Raw genomic sequence first — 16,613 nt, 5'->3', positions numbered from 1 at the left:
TCACATAGATAAACTGTATGCAGCGTACCTTCATTTTAGTGTAATGAGATTCAGTCATTATATAGCATATATATAATGAAACAGATTTCAACTGAGTTCAATATTTGCATACCATACTAAAGAAAAATATTCATATATAATAAATCAGTTAAATAATTTATAACAAATATATCAAAGCAAACAAGTACTCATTTTAATATGCAATCTGAATAAGTCACAAAAGCAAGAAAACTTTTCATATACAGACGACATTGTAACAAGGAAAATCTTTTAAAAAGCACTTCTCTACATAAAAGACTCTTATCACACCCTTATTCTTGTGATACGCAGACCGTATTCAGCTCTTTCTTTAATTTGATATATGTTGGTATTTGAACAGTTTATTATCATATTTATTAAACTTACTTATCATTTTGAGATATATCAATATTCTTGCTAAATATACTGAGCCAAAGTTAGCTTTAAAACTGTGAACAGCGTCGTTTAGGATAAACGCTTTGTCTACATTTCACTCAGCGTAGCACAATCAACAGAGTGAAAGAAATTGACACTCTCGTCCAATCAGGCAGAGTGTTGCATAAATCTTCCATTCTGATAAATTATCTATAATGCGTTATCAAGTAGTTTGATTCGCAAACTGAAGTCACGTGGCATAGGTAGCGAAAACGAATTTAGACGGCGTCGCCGAAAAACTGAATAAATACCAACATATATCAAATTACAGGAAAAAAGCTGAATACGGTTTGCGTATCACATTAATAATATTAGCCGATCTTCTAGGTAGAGAAGTGTCTTCCAGACTACTGCTGTAATTATTCGTCGTAGGATAAACGAAACAAAGTGCACCCCTAGGAAACCTTTTTGAAAAAATAAAAGAGAACCATTTAAATTGTTTAAGTGTGGTGTTTAGCTTTGCTATATGAAACATGTTAGATAGATGATAGAATAACACAAATGATGTGAAAACCTCATAAACCTGTCTTATTAAAATTCGCCGACCATCTTTTTTAAAGATATTTCTTGTTTTATAATTCTTTGTGCTGCAATAATTAATTCATTGATTACACCAGCATTTTCATGTCAGCAGATGTTACCAGATTAAACAAGACACAAGATTAAGTAAAGTTTTTTTTTCAATTTATTACACAGCACTTTTGGGTTAGAACAAAAAATTAGAGCTGTCACTAATGGTGACAAATGCCCCGCAGCACCTTGACTTTTGATCTGGTGACCCCAAGGTCAGTAGGGGTGGTGTACTCAATAAGTACTATCAGCATGTGAAGTTTGAAGGTCCTGGGTGAAGTGGTTCGCATGTAAAGTACCTTCATGAAAAAAGTTAACGTTGGCCCCTGTGACCTTGACCTTTGACCTGGTGACCCCAAAGTCAGTAAGGTTGGTGTACTTAATAAGTACTACCACCATGTGAAGTTTGAAGGTCCTGGGTGCAGTGGTTCGCGAGTGAAGTGCCTTCATGCAAAAAGTTAACGTTGGCCCCTGTGACCTTGACCTTTGACCTGGTAACCCCAAAGTCAGTAGGAGTGGTGCACTCAATAAGTACTATCAGCACGTGAAGTTTGAAGGTCCTGGGTGCAGTGGTTCTCGAGTAAAGTGCTTTCAAGCAAAAAGTTAACTTTGGCCACTGTGACCTTGACCTTTGACCTGGTGACCCCAAAGTCAGTAGGTTTGGTATACTCAATAAGTACTATCAGCAAGTGAAGTTTAAAGGTCCTGGGTATAGTGGTTTGAGAGTAAAGTGCCTTCATGCAAAAAGTTAACGTTGGCCCCTGTGTCCTTGACCTTTGACCTGGTAACCCCAAAGTCAGTAGGGGTGGTGCACTCAATAAGTACTATCAGCACGTGAAGTTTGAAGGTCCCGGGTGCAGTGTTTCGCGAGTAAAGTGCTTTCATGCAAAAAGTTAACGTTGGCCCCTGTGACCTTGACCTTTGACCTGGTGACCCCAAAGTCAGTAGGTGTGGTATACTCAATAAGTACTATCAGCAAGAGAAGTTTGAAGGTCCTGGGTGCAGTGGTTTGAGAGTAAAGTGCCTTCATGCAAAAAGTTAACGTTGTGACTAACGAACTAACTAACGAACGAACGAACGAACGGACGGACAGTTGAAAACTAATATGCCTCCCTTCGTGGGCATAAAAATGTAACAAGTAAGTAAGTCAGTAAGTAAATTGTTTATTATAGTGACTTGTGTATACATAAATTCCGAATACATAATACAAATACATCAAAAGACACCCGGCCCATCGGACCTATAAGTCACCTTATTACTACATTTAACATAAGTTGTGAACAATACCAAGAGTGAAACATGAATGAATTCGAGTATACATCTCTATATATAAATTGAACACTGATAAAAATGGATAAAAACATGTTACAGAATATTGTGTTTTAATAATTGCAAAGTATCTTATATTTACTTATCATAAAGTAAGCTTCTTCTTAACATATATGCTCTAACTAGAAACTTTATAACTTTATTCTGATAATTTTTCATAAGGAAAACTAGTTTTTCACTGTCTGTCATGTTGATATATACATCATTCGAAATAATGTCATTAAATATCACTGATCTTGTATTGTTATACACAGGACAAACAATTAAAAAATGAGTTTCGTCTTCAATTAATCCCGTTTGACATATTATACAAAGTATTTGGTCTGGAGATTCCTCGACATACCTTCCCGTTTCTGTTTCTCTTAAGATTTAAAGACAAGTAATTTTCGCACGAAAATTGAGTCTTAAATGTTTTGTATGTCCTTAACTTAGGCACCTTTTCATAATCACTTTTCCATATGTGAGCATAATATTCTCCAATTTTCGATTTAACATAATCCATATCTACCGTTACTTTGTTATTAAAATGAGTGATAAGGTCTAATTTTGTCATAATGGTTTTCACTTCGTTGCACCAGTTATTTACTATATTTGAATTCTGATAATCCTTATTGAATACTCGTTTAGTGATTCTATTATCGTTTAATTTTACAAGTCTGTTCCAATATCGGATTATACAAATCCATCTTCTATAGGTACTGGGTATCCATCCTGTTTCGCCTAAAAGTGCAAGTTTCGGTGTAAATCGATGAACGCCTAAGTAATAGCGAATTGCGCGGTTTTGAACACTATCAGCTGCTTGAAAATGTTTGAAACCCCATACGGAAGCACTGTAATCCAAAATAGGTACAACACATGAGTTGTATAATTTTTGAAATGTTTTAAATCCACAATTCTTCATACAGTGTATCTTTGAGATAACGCTACCAAGAGCACGACCCGCACCTTTTGAGAGGGATTCGCAGTTATAACTAAAGTCGTGTTTATCATGAAGAATAATACCAAGATATTTATAGCTATCAACAGTTTCAAGTTGGTTATCTCCAACTGTGAATTGATGGTCACTGCGTTCGGCTCGTCCTTTCCGGAAGTGCATGACCTTAGATTTTTCGCAGTTGATCAAGACCCTCCAGGGTTTGCACCATTCGTGCATTTTATTAAGCATAGCTTGTAGATTTTCAGCAGAATTAGCGACCAAAACTATGTCGTCCGCATAAAGTAGCATTGATACTGATGTGTCCTCAACCTTGACCCCAAGTTCAAGGTCGTTGATTTCCTTAACCAGGTCGTTCACGAAGATGGCGAAAAGTGTCGGCGACAAATTACATCCCTGTTTCACGCCTTTCGAACAGTTGAACCAGTCTGTAAGTTTATGGTTAATCCGCACACATGATGTTGAATTACTGTATATGCTTTTAATGAATTGTATATTTTACCGTCAATTTTGTTTAGAAGCAACTTGTAAAGCATCATGTCTCTATCAATGAAATCAAAGCATTTCTTTAGATCTATGAATGCTGCCATAACGGATTTATTGTTCCTGGTAATACTATCCAGCGTAAAAATGTGATCTTCACATGAACGATCTTTTCTAAATCCATTTTGTTCGTCCGCTAATACATCGTGTTCGTTTAAGTAAGCCGTAATCCTCTTATTTATGAAAGAACTATATAACTTGCTGATGCATGACAGTAAACTGACCCCTCTATAGTTCATTGGCAATCTTGCGTCAGTGTTCGGGTCCTTCAAAATCGGACAAATTATCGATTTCCTCCAGGGTGTAGGGATTATAGCTGCGTCCATGACCAACTGAAATAACTGTTGCAAAACCGTTATTATACTTGGGAATTTAATTACATCATACGGAATCATATCGTATCCAGAGGCGGATCTCGCTTTCGCTTTCATTACTATAACGGATATCTCTTCGATTGTGATATTACAGTTCAGTTGTGTATTTGGTGTATATAACGGGTCTAACATGTCTAACTCAATTAATTGCTTGTGAATTTTTTTTTGATTGAAAAATTCTTCATCAAAGTCAGAGTCGCTGTCACCATTATACAATTTTTCAAAGTCGCATTTCCACCTTTCAAATACCTGAGTTTTGTCTGACACTATATGTAATATGTACACATTTTTGGTAAAACCATATTTTATATAAATACATGCATAATGGTCATTTGCACAATTTCATTTTAAGACCTATAAGAAATGTTGTTTTGAAGATATTTAATTGTAACCAAATTAATAACTGAAACTTAAAACAAAGAATCATCTGAATTTTACAAAATCTCTTTCAACTACGGAAAATCAATTAATTAGAATCTTTACATATATAAGATAAATATGCTATCTTTGTAATTAATCAGCAGAAAACATCTCTTTAAGAATACAACACATAAAACAAATCAGAATTCCTAGAAAGCATAATGTAGATTCAGCTAAGGTGCATCAGCTTGTCTTATTTAGTTGAGTGTCAAATTTGTTCTATCGGTAGATCATACACTTTAGAACTTGCGTACATAATCTCAATCCGGTATCAAAAACAAACGCTAGGTATAGTACAAAGTTCATCATGTGTGTGCTTTGCTTGACACATAAAATACATCTTTAAAACTGCATATGAACATTTTTATAAACTCCACATTTCACAACAAAAATTTGGACGGAACGCTTTTAAACAATAAATTTCGTAACTCGGCGCTAAGAGAAAGAAACATGTTTACAAATGCGTTAAGCTCTTTGTCTGCTTAAAAAAGCTTTCATTTGCATTTACGACAAACATGCGACAAATAAATTAACATGTGAATAGTATAAAAACAACTGAGTACATTCTTGTAACGGACCAAGTTATTGTATGAATATGGTGATTTGTATTTGCAGTGGTTCATTCGGCTATTTTTAGATTAATTAAGATTTAACACACAATACAATACCATCGACATACAAAGTCAAAAACTGTTAAATACACCAACACCAATGATAGACATCATAGTTCATAACAATAGATCACAGAGTGATTTTGGCGCCCACCAATGTGCCATTTTTGAGTGTTCCAAATTTCAAGACTTACTAACTAGCTCGAGGTAAAATTTCATTTTGCATGTGGTCCAAATTCGAAAGCTGTAGCTTGAGAAATGTGAAAGTAGGTCACTAGATCAATTTCAAGGACAAAGTTCTTTGTACACAAAACTATGCATGTGCATCAAGTTTGAAGGCTGTAGTTCGAGAAATTTGAAAGTAGGTCACTAGGTCAATCTTAAGGTCAAAGTTTATTTCGGTACACATAACTAGGTCAAAATCAAGGTCAAATTACACTTCAGAACATAAATCTATGCATGTGGTCCAAATTTAAAGCCTGCACCTTCAAAAATGTGATAGTAGGTCACTAGGTCAATGTCAAGGTCAAAGTTTGTTTCGGTACACAATCCTATGCATGTGGTCTAAATTTGAAGCCTGTAGCTACAGAAATGTGAATGTAGGTCACTAGGTCAATCTTAAGGTCAAAGTTCATTTCGGTACACAAAACTATGCAAATGGTCCAAATTTGAAGACTGTAGCTCGAGAAATGTGAGAGTAGGTCACTAGGTCAAAATCAAGGTCAAATTTTATTTCGGAACACAGAACTATGCATGTGGTCCAAATTTGAAGCCTGTACCTTCATCAAAAATGTGATAGTAGATCACTAGGTCAATGTAAAGGTCAAAGTTTGTTTCGGTACACAAAACTATGCATGTGGTCCAAATTTGAAGGCTGTAGCTTGAGAAATGTGAAAGTAGGTCACTAGGTCAAAATCAAGGTCAACTCATGTCAAGGTTCATCTTGCCACTCAAAACCATACATGTGGTCCAAATTTGAATGTTGTAGGTTATTGACAAGATTTTAAAAGCTTTTCCCTATATAAGTCTAAATGAACCATGTGACCCCCAGGGCGGGGCCATATTTGACCCTAAGGGGATAATTTGGACAAACTTGGTAGAGAACCACTAGATGATGCTACATTACAAATGCCAAAGCCCTAGGCTTTGTGGTTTGGACAAGAAGATTTTCAAAGTTTTTCCCTATATAAGTCTTTGTAAACAATGTGACCCCCGGGACGGGGCCATATTTGACCCTAGGGGGATAATTTGAACAATCTTAGTAGAAGACCACTAGATGATGTCACATACAAAATATCAAAGCCCTAGGCCCTGTGGTTTTGAACAAGAGGTTTTCCAAAGTTTTTCCCTATATAAGACTATATAAACCATGCGACCCCCGAGGCGGGGCCATAATAGACCCCAGGGAAATAATTTGAATCATCTTAGTAGAGGACCACTAGATCATGCTTCATACCAAATATCAAAGCCCTAGGCTCTGTGGTTTTGGACAAGAAGATTGTCAAAGTTTTTTCCTATATAAATCTATGTAAATTATAGAAATAAACAAAGGGCCATAACTCACTAAAAAATTGTTGAACCAGTCTGATTTTCAGGGGGACACAACTAGGGTACCAATAGGAGATGCGATAACGAGAAATTGTTAACGGACGGAAGGACGACGGACCACGGACTCAGAGTGATTTGAATAGCCCGCCATCTGATGATGGTGGGCTAAAAATATATTCAAAATCAATCAAATTAGAAAATGCACATCAACCTATTAAGTTATAAGTACCATGGAAACCTTGAGACAGAAATTGCCGCTTGTCTTAATCAGTTCTCGAATTTGTTGTTGTCAAGACCAAAAACGAAACTCTGTATATTGATAAATTATCGAAATGTTGTATCTTATTTAAATTTTGGATTTTATTGATCCTTGAAATGTAAATATTTTGTTAAAAGGATCTTACTGCAAAACAATGGTTTGTTGGCAAGCGGAGTTTAAAGAGATATAACTTAATTAAAGATACTTCCATTTAATACTACATTTTAGTAAATTTTACAACTTGTATTTTAAAAATCAATGTAAATCAACATTGAATATATCATATTTATTTTCGTACAACAAGAGCAGTTTGATGCATTTTGAAATCGCCACATTTACTGCCTAAATCATGTTTAGCTGGTCTTTTCTGTGGATGTAACCAGACGAATAAATTGGTATTTGAATAAACATGCGGCAATCACTTGGAAAGACATTCGTGTAGGTTAACACAATACTTGCAGTATGCATCGATCTCATGGCATCTTCAAACCACACCGATGACACAACAAAAGCTCGAAAGTATACATATCCTTTTTTAGGAACATGTAACTTTAGAGTGGTGATAGAATCAATATACTTTTCTATAATAAAGATGTAGGGATAAAAACGCATGTAGTAGTCATATGAATAAAACCTGTCTTTTATGAACATTAGTCTATTTCTATAGCTGGAAAATAGTCCGGAAAATGTGAAGCATTGGCCATTGAAATTATTATTTTCTCCATTGTTGCGAATTATGTAAAAAGCATAAAAGGGACTTGTTCTGTATTCATCGTTTTTATGATTTAAATTCAGTGATCCAGTCATTGGAATTGCGTCAATGATCTCTCTATTACTTTGAAAGATCGAACATTTCAATAACTTTTCCTTTGTATAAGACCGTATTGTAATCAGAGACGAATACAACAATTTCTGTAGCGATTCATAAGCTTCAGACGCCTTTTCAGTTATAATTCCCATGATGTTATTTCCAGATTCTGCAATGTTTCGGTACTCTGATGCAATGAGACGTATGATTTTCTCAAGTTGTGTAGAGTCAGGTTCCTTGTCAGCACTTTCGTCATCGTAGTTTATCACAAAGATAGAATTTATGAATATGGCTAGATCTAGCGGTAATGACATCGCACTGAAAGGAAAACGAGCTTATTTAAAACATTTTGAAAAATATATATTAGAAAATTAATCCTTTTGTCAGAAATGTCGGCAATACGTTATAAGTGCTGATTTGTTTTACTCCTTTAAAGCGGTTTGAACATCCTTTTGATCTACGTCAGTACACCTGTTTAAATCAGATGTATTCTGAAGCAGGTGTTGGGTATACTATACTAATCAGTCCCAACTTACACGCTTGTTAAATGTATCTGATGCAGTGCGAAAATAATAATAAAACATAGAGAGTAAAAACCTCGCAATGGAGGGAAGGAGACCGAACATTTAGAAACACTATATGAAGAGGGTATAAAATTCTAACTATGTGACATTTTACTTCTCAACTTGACCACAAATCGACATGAACCCATGACCATGACCATGGAGAAAAACGAGGTTGACACATGGATTTGTAATCGACGGACATATGCGTTGACTCACAGACGGACGGATCAAAAAGTCTTTATAGAGTCTAAATTACAAAAGTATAACAAAACTTTTTTTCACTTTTCAGTTTTATTTGCTTAATTTTAGACCTCTGATCTACAGATTTCAGATAAATGGACAAGAAACTAAACTGCGTAGACAGACATGTTATAGGGGCCTAAAGCATGTGCAACACTATAGGGATAACGCATGCCTTTTCTTGTTATAACATTTACAGAATCCCGAAGCCCTGAAAAAAATCATTAACTTGTCTTTAATCTGATACTTAATGGTTTAATAATGCTTAAATAATGACTAAACTACCACAGAAACGCTACAAAACACTGTTGCCTTAAAATAACGCCATCGACGTCATGACGTTACGTGTCAGTTACCGCGCAAAATTAATAGCTTTTATCTTGAAAGTACATAATTCTGAGCATTTATTTTATTTGAACTATTTTTAAACAGCCACTGTTTGCCAAAATCTTTTGAGATTTCCCTCTGAGTAGTGATCAACATTTTACGGCTTTTATGTAGTCATATCGAAATGTTATGCGGAATGTAAGAAAATGGGTGATGGTAACTGATGTTATAGGGAATAAAGTTGTGTGAAAGGTTACTTATTACGGCCAATTTCAAATAAAAAAATAGAAGTTTGATTTCTAATACCTATTTTCCGTGTCCATTGATAATTTGGTACTTATATCTAAAATTGTTCAAATTTCAGAAGAAAATAGTGATTTCTTGAATTAAATCAATGTTACCATGGAAACGTATCCCGTAACCTATATATCTAAATGTAAAATTCAAAGGCGTTGACACTGTTCTATTTAAGGAACACAGCTTCAGCTTTTTATCTGTATTTCAGCACAAGCTTTGAGAATAATAATTGCAAGCAAAATGATTTTCCATAAAAATGTCAGATGAGGAGTACTGCTGTAAGTATTCTAATAAGCTTTGAAGTTTGTTTAAATAAATGCAAATAACACGAACATATTACTTACTATATCATACATAGTTGTTTCAAAATGAGAGAAAATGCGTTACCATGGAAACACGAGCCCCGCGACGCACACATTTTAAGCTTATTTTAGAAAGCTAGCGCGCATACTAATCAATTTATCAACTACGCAGACTTCTACAGATAACAGTGAAACCAAAGATAAGGGACAGAGACAAACGAACTTGAGATTGTAACAGCTAAAACATTATCTTACACGAAATACAATAAATTGCTAAAGTTCAACTTATTTCAAATTTCCTGATAACAAGGTATACTACCTCCTTAAATTTATACCAATATCTTCTCCATTATCTTAAACATGTCGAATCACGAATTGTTTTCCAAACAGAAAGTACATATATCTTTAGAATTAGATTAGTCAAACAAGTCTAGTTTTCCTTTATTTGTAACATGTTTACTGTGTGAAGTATTAAACAAAATGTATTTAGGACCAAAAATAAAAGAAGTATCAGTAATAAATACGTCTACAGACTGTTTTCTAAATATAATTAGTCACGCATTTATACATCCTTTGTTTAACTCGTACATTTCTGGGATTCCCTATAATAATACAATGTACTTCAAAAACGAAACAGGCATTATATAATAAACAAACATTTAATCTTTAAACTTCCCTAAATGAAATTCCTTTTCTAAGAGATATAAACTTACAATGACTAACCTGCCAACGTGAATAACTGCTTAAAATATTTGGTAAACCTAGTTCCAACTGCGCATGTCCAATAAGAATCAAGTTTATACTCCGCAAGCGTCATGCATATATATCGCAGTATACAGTGGAAATTATTATTATTAAATGTTAGTCGAACATGACGTGCCGATATAATATTTAGGTTTTTAAATTTTCACCCCTTTAATAACACACATCCGATCGTCAATATGGAAACATATTGACTTTTCAGGTTCCATTGAAACTTAACGGAGTTATTTAATAAGTAGGTAATAAAATTCACTATATACTATAATTAAATGTAGAAAAAAAATCTATATGCAGACGGGTCGTTCCGTGACTTACTTACTTACATAAAAATCAAAATATGAGCCCACCATGAGAAAACCAACATAGTACATTTGCGACCAGCATGGATCCAGACCAGCCTGCGCATCCGCACAGTCTGGTCAGGATCCATACTGTTCGCTAACGGTTTCTCTAATTGCAATAGGCTTTAAAATCGAACAGTATGATGCGCAGGCTGGTCTGGGCCCATGCGGGTCGGAAATGCACTATGTTGGTTTTGTCATGGTGCGGCTCAATTATAGATTACAAAAGTTTCATAAAGAATATTCTTCAATCTCTCAAATCTGAAAATTTGAAGAAGCTATCTTTACTACTTGAAAAGTTACAAAGTTGAAGAAAGTTGTGAAATCTTTTTGGCGCCGTCGTGCATGGGGGTGGTTAATATTTAAATCTGACACATATCGACGTTATCTTTTTAAATATTAAGAGACCGAAAACATTTTACTGAAAAATAAGATAACTGTATAATTTTGGTTTCATCAAAAAGTCTTTTACATGTAGCTCTCAACCGGCTTCTTCACATCGTACGTAAGTGCTTTTGAATTTTGGTTGTCATGGCAACACAAATCACATTTTTGTTAAATAACTTCAAATTTGAATTGTGTATAATAACTCAGTTACAAAAAACTGGTTTCTAGTTTTTGCATTGCTGGTAGAAAAACACCGATTTTCCATTTTTTGTTTTAAATTAATTATTGTGTAATATTTGAATTATGCCACTGATACGGATTTTTGCATGGGATAGCCCTTATTATATTTCATCCGTGTCGAATAAAAGACCTGTTAATATCATATTTAATGCAATACTTACCGGATAAAAGCATTATAACAAGAGGGTCATAATGGTCTTTAATCGCCCAGCTAACCTCCGTAGCTCAAATAGAATAAATATATAATATATAATAGAGAAGAAATCCAAAGTTTAAACGCTGTCTTTCAAATAAAAAATGAATGAATAACTAAAAAAAATCATTGATGGCCCTAGATCGATCACTTGAGTTGCCCAGCTCAAATATATATAGTTAACGATTTCAGTCGAGAGTCAAAGAAACATTTTCGCAAACTTACTTGATGAACATTTGTGTGAAATTATTATTAATTGTTATTTCCACTTTATACACTCCCATTGTGGCCATTCTTTTGATAGTATTATTTGAGAAATCTTGCTGGAGGGTCACCAAAGGATTACTAGGAAAATGGGTTAGTAATTTCTGATATAAAGTTTTTCTTTGCCGTTGCCATAGCAACTAGAGATTTGCATTCAATGGATAACTTTGTATGCCTTTGAAATAAAACCACCCACAAGTTTGTTTGAAATTGACTTGGTATTTTAGAAGATAGTGTTTAATTAAAGAAAATGAGGACGAACGATAAACGGGCGAACGACGGATGGTAAGTGGTCGCAATATCCATTGTATGAATTTCTCAAAAGACACATTCCATCGCTGTGATTCAGAACCATTTTCAAGTTTTGGTTGGAATAGGTCTGAAATAACTTCGAGAATGCGGTTTATTTCTCATGTAAAATTTCCCTACCGACATTCTGGTACATATTATACAGATGTCGATTAATGGAATATACTTTGATGTAAAGATCTTATTTGTTTTGTTGACGGTGTACGAATATAATTTTGGCAACTAGGATAACCAGCATAATAAATGCACAGTCAAGTAATAACAATTTTACGGAGTCGGAAAAGCGGAACATGTATTTTATAAATACTTTTTGCTGGCTTCGTGCACGTGAACTGACAGTAGGCGTTTTTTGACTTTAATCTTTTATGACAATGTGTTAATGGGGCTTGATTGGTGTTTGTCATGTACAGTTTATGCCATAATTGCAATAATTGCACCCGAATAAAATGCTTGTTTGTTTGCCGATTACTTTTAAGTGAAGTCGGTAAAAAGAGCAAAGATGAGTAAAGGCTGCCACTTTTGACAAACTATTGAATTTATTCTTTATTCTTTATTTGCCTTTGTTTAAAATTACCGGTCTGCGTATGAAACTGGATATATATATATGCGATAAAAATTTTATAAATGACTTTAGATCTGGTTTAATTGGTAAATTACCGAGTTTCAATCGCTTAACAGAAAATATATGTCTGAATGACAAAAGCTCTATTAATAATGTTATTTGTGCGTTCACTAATATTGTACGCGAGATAGCAGATCCGTTATTTAACGTCATATATCAAATAATGAGTCGCCACATTTTATTGATAATCCTGTAAACGATAAAGAATGGTTTGATGATGAGTGTTTGCAAGCAAAGCAGCGGTATTTGGAGGCACAGCGCATATTTAAAAGGTGTAAATCAAATGATAATAGACACAATTTTTGTGCACTTAAGTCTGAATATAAAAAACTTGTAAAGAAGAAACGTAGATTATTCGAGGTAATACAGTTGTCAAAAATGGAAAAACTTAAATTTTCGAAGCCAAAAGAATTTTGGAAATATTTTAAAACAAAAACAAACCGTTCCGATAATGGAATTACACTCCAGTCGTTTTTTAAACATTTCTCAGAATTAAGTAATGATGTTTTCAAAGGTGAGAATCCTGAAGCTGAAAATTTTGTAGCAAATCATAATTTTAATGAAAATATTGATGCTAATGATGACAATTTATTAAATGTTCCTATCTCAGTGGAAGAAATTCTTGAAGCTGTGAAAACTCTCAAAAGAGACAAATCTTGTGGTAATGATTTTTTACTCAATGAATATTTTATGAAATCAATGGATATATTATCTTCACATATATGCGATATTTTTAATGGAATTTTAAGTAGTGGATTTTTCCCAGAAAAATGGACAGAGGGTGTAATAGTTCCTTTACATAAGAAGGGGGATAAACGAAACGTTAAAAATTACAGGGGGATAACTCTAGTAAGTTGTATGTCTAAACTCTTCACATCTGTCTTAAATAAACGAATTGTGGATTTTTGTGATCAAAATAATACTATTTCTGATACACAGTTTGGATTCAGAAAAGGTCGGTCCACAGTTGATGCTCTTTTTATACTTTTGAATCTAGTACAAAATATCTGAATGAGAATAAAAGACTATACTGTGTTTTTGTGGATCTAAAAATGGCGTATGACTGTATTTATAGAAATGCACTGTGGCTTAAAGTATATAAGCTTGGTATTGATGATAAAATATTGAGAATAATAAAAGATATGTATGAACAGGTTAAATCATGTGTTCGATCATGTAATACATACTCTGACTTTTTTGAATACGCAGTAGGATTACGACAAGGAGAGGTAATATCACCAGTGCTTTTTTCTTTGTTTGTTGAAGATTTAGAATTATTTATCCAAAATGACATAAACTCGGGTCTTTCTTTTGATGATATTATACTTATTTTACTGTTATTTGCTGACGACATGGTTATTCTTGGCAAGTTTCCTGAAGAAATAAATACAAGTCTAGAATTGCTGTGTACTTATTGTAAAACTTGGAGTCTACAGGTTAATGCACATAAAACTAAAGCTATGGTATTTCGGAAACGAGGTGGTCTGCTTGAAAATGAAGTTTTTACATATAACGGAAACCGATTAGAAGTAGTTAATGATTTTAACTATCTCGGTACAGTTTTTAATTATACTGGTAGTTTTGCATTAAATCAACAGCAGTTGGCCGGTAAAGCCTTAAAAGCATTAAATGTTTTAGTAATAAATTGTAGAAAATTTAAAATGAAACCTAAAATACTGTGCCAGTTATTTGATTCCTTTGTTGGATCCATACTAAGTTATTCAACTGAGATATGGGGCTTTGGTAAATCGAAAGAAATCGAAAGAATACACCTAAAATTTTTAAAGAATGTTCTTAATGTCAAAATGAGTACATCAAATGCAGCAGTATATGGAGAATAAGGGCGATACCCCCTATACATATCAAGATATCTACGTATATTAAAATACTGGTTTAAAGTACTTAAAACAGATAATATAATTTTGAAAACTGTTTATAATATGTCATATGAAGATTGTCTAAATGGAAAGAAAAAATGGGTGTCAAGTGTTAAAAAGTTGTTATGTGATTATGGATTTAACTTTGTAGTTGAAAATCCATCTCTTGTGACTAAAACTTTATTTTTAGACAAGTTTAAACAAAGATTGATCGATTGTTTTCTACAAGAATGGTGTAATAGTAAGTCTTCTAGCTCTGTACTTCGTTTATATGCTCATTTTAAGGATACGTTTGGTTATGAAAACTATCTTGATCAACTACCTTCTGATCTTAGAAATTGTCTTGTTCGTCTACGAGTGTCATCACATTCATTAAGAATTCAAACAGGCAGATATGGAGCAAATAGAATACCTAGAAATGAACGTCTTTGTTTGTACTGCAATTTAAATGATATAGACGATGAACTACATTTTCTTTGTAAATGTCCATGCTTTGATGATCTCAGACGCATTTAGATTAAACGATATTTTTAAAATAGACTAAGTATGTATAAGCTTATTGAATTGTTTAAGTGCAGCGATAGAAAATTTCTTGTCAAGCTAAGTAAATTCATAAATTCATTAAACTTTCTTTAAATCGTAGAAATTTGTTAATTCAAAGGTAATATATTATTGCAGTAACCAGTTCATCCTCTAAATATTAATATTGTGTGTGTTTTCTTTTTGTTTTATCTATTCAAGTCGTGACCAATTGTATGTATTTGTTTATATACTGTATGTATATGTTATTTAACGATGTTCATGTTGTACAAGTTCATAAAGATTCTGTTCTGTTCTGTTCTGTTCTTTAAATTTTATATGCAATAATGGCGTCCTCATATTCTGTACGTTCTCGTCGCGCAACTAAATTAATTAATTACAAATTAATGCATGAAGGTGACTTTGTTACCAGTGAATCGAAAGTAGTGAAAACAGTGAAAGTGTTGCCGGATACTTATTCTGTTGAACGGATTATCGCCAAGAGATCTACAGATAAGGTAAGCGCATTTAAAATTAGTGTTTTAGATTTACTTGACTGACGCTTTTAAAAATATATCTCCATATTTAACTTTAGTTTTAGAAACGCTAAAACAGTCATTTTATAGTAAAAGTACTTTATATTAAAAGGTTTTAGATCTGTGTAAGAGGGAAAGAAGGTAAATGTTGGTCGAGGGACCCGATATTTTGTTTAAGAGCAGACCATAGCAGAAGTTTATTTTATTCCCATTACTCAGCGTAATTTAATATGCATTACATCTTTTGAGGATGTTTAAGGCACTGACCTCCAGATTTGGCTAAAAATATTTTTCTTGAATTGAAGTTTGGTCACAAACCACAGACCGCCGCGGCAATAAAGACGCTTTAGCGGAATTAATTAATCATTTCTTCAAATTATATAGCTATTTATAATGGAGAAACTTTACCTCGATTTTGATCGTAAAAACAGTAAAAAAAGACAACAACATATTCTCATGTGTTTCTGTAATATAATTATAGTTATTAAGTTGTAAAGCCTTCTTAAGAAAAATAGCGTTTATATTTCAGATATCTAAAATAACATTTTTGCTGCCGAGCGATCTGGAGGTTAGGCCAAAAATACATATGTATTTCGATTTTTTTTTCAAATAAGAAAGACTTGTTTGTGTGTGTGTGTTTTTTTAATTCATTTTTTCAAGTAGTTGGTAAAACGCATGAATCAGATTTTTCAGAATAATGCAATAAATATAATTTGATTAAAAAAATCGGAATTAAATGTTTGGCATGTTAATCCCCACTTGTCCACCCCTTGTTTTATGGCCCTTATCACCACGGCGTGCTGACTTCCCGTTTATTGTATATTCCTTAATCCTATTAATTACTGGAGACATTTGTGCGAAAAGATAACTGATTTTGGCCTTCTTTATAGAAATTTGAAATGTTGATGTAATAATTTTTATTTCTATTGATTCTTTGAATTTGACAGTTTTTATTTGACGGTATCAAAGTGGTTTGGATGGT

At 33.5% G+C, this 16,613-nt stretch overlaps 1 protein-coding gene across 3 annotated transcripts; it reads right to left on the bottom strand.

The window, feature by feature from the left end:
- Window positions 1-1,120: 1,120 nt before the first annotated feature.
- LOC128547066 (uncharacterized) lies at window positions 1,121-10,411 on the bottom strand. 3 transcript variants are annotated; one of them, XM_053518761.1, is made up of 2 exons: window positions 10,305-10,411; window positions 1,121-8,167 (listed from the first exon to the last, which is right to left on the bottom strand). In XM_053518761.1, the coding sequence occupies exon 2, from the start codon at window positions 3,575-3,577 to the stop codon at window positions 2,636-2,638; it is 942 nt and encodes a 313-aa protein (XP_053374736.1). In that variant the 5' UTR covers window positions 3,578-8,167; window positions 10,305-10,411; the 3' UTR covers window positions 1,121-2,635. The 3 variants fall into 3 exon arrangements, with proteins under 3 accessions (XP_053374736.1, XP_053374737.1, XP_053374738.1); XM_053518762.1 differs by having other exon boundaries at window positions 10,295-10,358; XM_053518763.1 differs by lacking the exon at window positions 10,305-10,411 and adding an exon at window positions 9,901-10,147.
- Window positions 10,412-16,613: the final 6,202 nt, after the last annotated feature.

The sequence above is a fragment of the Mercenaria mercenaria genome, chromosome 11 (assembly GCF_021730395.1).
Source record: "Mercenaria mercenaria strain notata chromosome 11, MADL_Memer_1, whole genome shotgun sequence".
Classification (NCBI taxonomy): Eukaryota; Metazoa; Mollusca; class Bivalvia; order Venerida; family Veneridae; genus Mercenaria; species Mercenaria mercenaria.
The sequence above is the reverse complement of the archived record's forward strand: the minus strand, read 5'-3'. Positions and strand labels throughout refer to the sequence as shown.

Excerpts from the sequence above, each read along its gene's own strand:
- LOC128547066 (XM_053518761.1), bottom strand. The coding sequence starts at position 3,577 with ATGCTACTTTATGCGGACGACATAGTTTTGGTCGCTAATTCTGCTGAA.